This window comes from Sinocyclocheilus grahami, unplaced genomic scaffold (assembly GCF_001515645.1).
Source record: "Sinocyclocheilus grahami isolate Dianchi unplaced genomic scaffold, SAMN03320097.WGS_v1.1 scaffold560.1, whole genome shotgun sequence".
NCBI lineage: Eukaryota > Metazoa > Chordata > Actinopteri > Cypriniformes > Cyprinidae > Sinocyclocheilus > Sinocyclocheilus grahami.
In genome coordinates, this window is record NW_015505739.1 from 708,361 (window position 1) to 712,648 (window position 4,288).

Sequence of the window (4,288 nt, forward strand, 5' to 3'; positions counted from 1 at the left end):
GATTCAAACGTGAGTTTTGAGCAGTGTAGAGTAGCGCTTGTTGTTTGTCGTATCTCCGATCACAAATGCATACATGGTTTTATGTTTACGTGGCACGATATGCAACGCAACACGTAAAAACACAGTATAAGTCATTATAATCAGTAATTATGTCCCCACTGGATGCAACAAATGCCTCGCTTGTAATGGGTTTTAATGTTTTTGTCTTGTCGCGCCAAGAGACGGCATCACAGTATGGTGAGGGGCGTAACATTTCTGTCACACGCTTGAGGTATTCAGCCAATCACAGCTCACTGGACAGCTGGCCAATTAGAGCACACCTCGCTTTTCAGAACGATGAGCTTTGTAAAAATCGACGCGTTTCAGAAAGGCGGGGCATAGAGGAGCAACAATAATGTACAGTATGTGGAAAATAATGTTTTTTTAACCTTAAACCGCATAAACACATTGCATTACACCAAATACACAACATAATGTTCTTTTTAGCAACGTCATATGACCCCTTTAAACTCGCGATAGATCAGTGTTAGTGATAATGTCACTTTCTATAGGCTATATAATTTATTCGCTGTTTGAATAACAGTGGAAAGGAAACGTTATATAGCCTAATTATCAATTTCTAACGTTTTTATTAAATTGTAATCACGTTAAATACAAATTCAGTCCCATTAAACTTTTAGCCTACATGACACCCATGTCTGATTCTTGCCTAAAAAGACGGGTTTGTGATGTTTAATGCGTTTGGCTGCTTTTAGCCTTACCCTGGAGTTGGTTCACACTCCGCCTATGATAAGAACCATTATTAATAATTGAGCACCAATAAAAACTGATAATAACTGAGCAGCAAATCAGCACATTAGAATGATTTCTGAAGGATCACGTTACACTGAAGGCTGAACTAATGATGCTGAAAATTCAGTGTTGCACCACAGAAATAAATGACATTTTTTAAATATATTCAAATAGAAAAGTTATTTTAAATGTAAATATTAATATTTCCTTAATATTACTTCAAGTAAATTCTTTCAAAAACATTCATAAATCTTAATCATCCCAAACATTTTTCCAGGAGTGTACAATGTTTAAGCACACAATACTTTCAAACTTCCTCTTTCAGGAATGATTGTGTGTAACTTATGTTGCGCATTAAAAGGAAAGTGAATTCTGAAGTGTCTGAATTGCACTGATAAGCACCATGAATCAGCTGACTGCCTCTGACTCGTGTGACCTGCCTGACGCACTGCTTGATTATATGAGATAGTAATATTTATAATACTATATCTACAGATAAGCAATGTAGTTCACACTCAGCCAAACTGGATTTCAATTTCAGTGTAAAAGTCTATAATGGTTAATCGATAAGAGTCCACCTCTCGTTTCAGCGGCGCCACATATTCCCAGGTGTTGGTTTGTGGGTTGTAGCGCTCCACACAGTCCAGTTCATTGGTGTAGTCTCGTCCTCCAATGGTGTAGATATATTTATCAACCACACAGACACAATGATCCGCGTGCTGCTGCCGTAACGGCTCGATAGTACACCAGGTGTTGTGGCGGGGATCGTACCTTGATGAGAAGACAATGGAATGAAAAAATGTAGAACGTAAATATTGTTGTATATCATTTGTTCAACGTTATTTTAATTGCTTTTATATATTTGATATATTTTCTGCTCTGTTTTTTGCAATTTAGTATTGAAAAACTTCAATACTTATATAATATTATAAGTATATTATATACGGTCTGATTTTCAAATTGTTATACTTCAACTAGAAGTTCAGCTGTACAGAATATAATTTGATGCATCACTACAAATAATGTATTTTTTGCTGTTTGTGCTAAATTAATATGGGACAAACTGAAGGATAATGTCGACTGAGATTCTCTCTATTCCAAACAAAAGACTTTATTGAAATGTTGCTCTGTCTGAACCTAACTGACATTACTCATTCAGCAGTTCATGAACAGACCACTGTTCACAGCACAAACAACAATATATATTCAGTACTTAACAGTTCTGCATAGCTATGGATATTTTTTAATTTTCTTAATTTTAAAGTGTGTTGCTCGGAGTACGTTTTTAATAAAAGGTACTGAATTAAATATATACATACATAGTTAGAAACTTTACAATTCTAAAATTTAAAGTCTAATAAAATTTTATTTATACATTTTAAATGCATTATTTATATACTTAATTTATTAATTATTTCTTTCTAAGCATAGAGCATCTGTAATATTTGTATACTAATGAAAGCAGCTGCTCCAACCAGGATACAACTACCTTATAACTACTCAATAGTGTGCACTGTTGGCACAATTAACAGGAAGTGGAAACCAAATCAAAGAGGCACTACTTGGGGTAAAGGTCAAACTCTTGTGAGATAAGCCATAGAGAAGATCACTTTCATTAGCTGAGGATGGAGTGAAAGTAACCATATCAAGATCAGTGTTATTTTAGTATTATTTATACACTTTTTTATATATATTCATTAATATTCCGACTGACCATTTTAGCTTTAGCAATACAACTTCATTATTATTTCAATTTTAGTTTTAGTAAATTTAGTATGTCAACTTAATTTTCACTTGCTTTTTTAAAATTCGTTAATTGAATATTTCTATTTTATTTCAGATTTTCAAGTAACGAACACGATTTTATATTGGTTTTAGTTTGTGAACAGTAACAACACTGATCGAGAGCTCTGCGTACCACTGTGAATAGATAGACAATTACCCTAAGCACACAGCTAAAATAACGAAGGAGTGGCTTCACAACAATTCTGTGACTGTTCTTGAATGGCCCAGCCAGAGCCCTGACTTAAACCCAATTTAGCATCTCTGGGGAGACCTAAAAATGGCTGTCCACCATCGTTTACCATCCAACCTGACAGAACTGGAGAGGATCTGCAAGGAGGAATGGCAGAGGATCCCCAAATCCAGGTGTGAAAAACTTGTTGCATCTTTCCCAAAAAGACTCATGGCTGTATTAGATCAAAAGGGTGCTTCTACTAAATACTGAGCAAAGGGTCTGAATACTTAGGACCATGTGATATTTCAGTTTTTCTTTTTTAATAAATCTGCAAAAATGTCAACAAATCGTTGTTTTTCTGTCAATATGGGGTGCAGTGTGTTCATTAATGAGGAAAAAAATTACTTAAATGATTTTAGCAAATGGCTGCAGTATAACAAAGAGTGAAAAATGTAAGGGGGTCTGAATACTTTCCGTACCCACTGTATATATATATAAAAAGAATGATAGCGATGAGCAAATATTTTGTGGTAAAATTACACAAAAAACTACTATACGTCTGCTCAATCAGCAGTTTTTTTATTTCTACGATGTAACTAAAACCACAACAACAATCAAAGGGACTTCCTTAAAGAACATCTTTTACTGTTCTCTCTTTCACTTCCCACACCTACTCAGAGTAACTTTGCATTGCGATATTGTGAGTATTTTCGGCTCGTGTGTCAAACTTGCTTGTGCATTTATTGAAAAAAGCAGCTGCTAAATGACTAAAGTAAAACAGTTATGATATAGTTTAGAATACCATGTGCAAACAAGAGGTCCAGATTTTGTTAAGTTTCTAGACTCTTTTTTTAACCTTTAAGATAACCTTTAAGATATATTTTATTATACCTTTTCATGTGACAACACTGAAGAAATTACACTTTGCTACAATGTAAAGTAGTGAGTGTACAGCTTGTAAAACAGTGTAAATTTGCTGTCCCCTCACAATAACTCAACACACAGCCATTAATGTCTAAACCGCTGGCCACAAAAGTGAGTACACCCCTAATGTGAAAATGCGCCCACCATTATTTTCCAGCACTGCCTTAACCCTCTTGGGCATGGAGTTCACCAGAGCTTCACAAGTTGCCACTGTGCAACCTGCCTCTTCCACTCCTCCATGACGACATCACGGAGCTGGTGGATGTTTGAGACCTTGCGCTCCTCCACCTTCCGTTTGAGGATGCCCATGCTTGGCCAATCCATCACCTTTACCCTCAGCTTCTTTAGCAAGGCAGTGGTCATCTTGGAGGTGTGTTTGTGGTCGTTATCATGTTGGAATACTGCCCTGCGGCCCAGTCTCTGAAGGGAGGGGATCATGCTCTGCTTCAGTACGTCACAGCACATGTTGGCATTCATGGTTCCCTCAATGAACTGTAGCTCCCCAGTGCCGGCAGCACTCATGCAGCCCCCAGACCATGACACTCCCACCACCATGCTTGACTGTAGGCAAGACACACTTGTCTTTGTACTCCTCACCTGGTTGCCGCCACACAC

General features: G+C 36.8%; 1 protein-coding gene across 1 annotated transcript in view; it reads right to left on the reverse strand.

The window, feature by feature from the left end:
- Positions 1–4,288, reverse strand: part of LOC107556236 (kelch-like protein 22) — a 16,272-nt gene that overhangs the window by 5,904 nt on the left and 6,080 nt on the right. Inside the window, exon 4 of the mRNA XM_016239300.1 lies at positions 1,371–1,563. Coding sequence (XP_016094786.1) covers positions 1,371–1,563 — 193 coding nt within the window. The remainder of the gene's footprint in view (positions 1–1,370; positions 1,564–4,288) is intronic.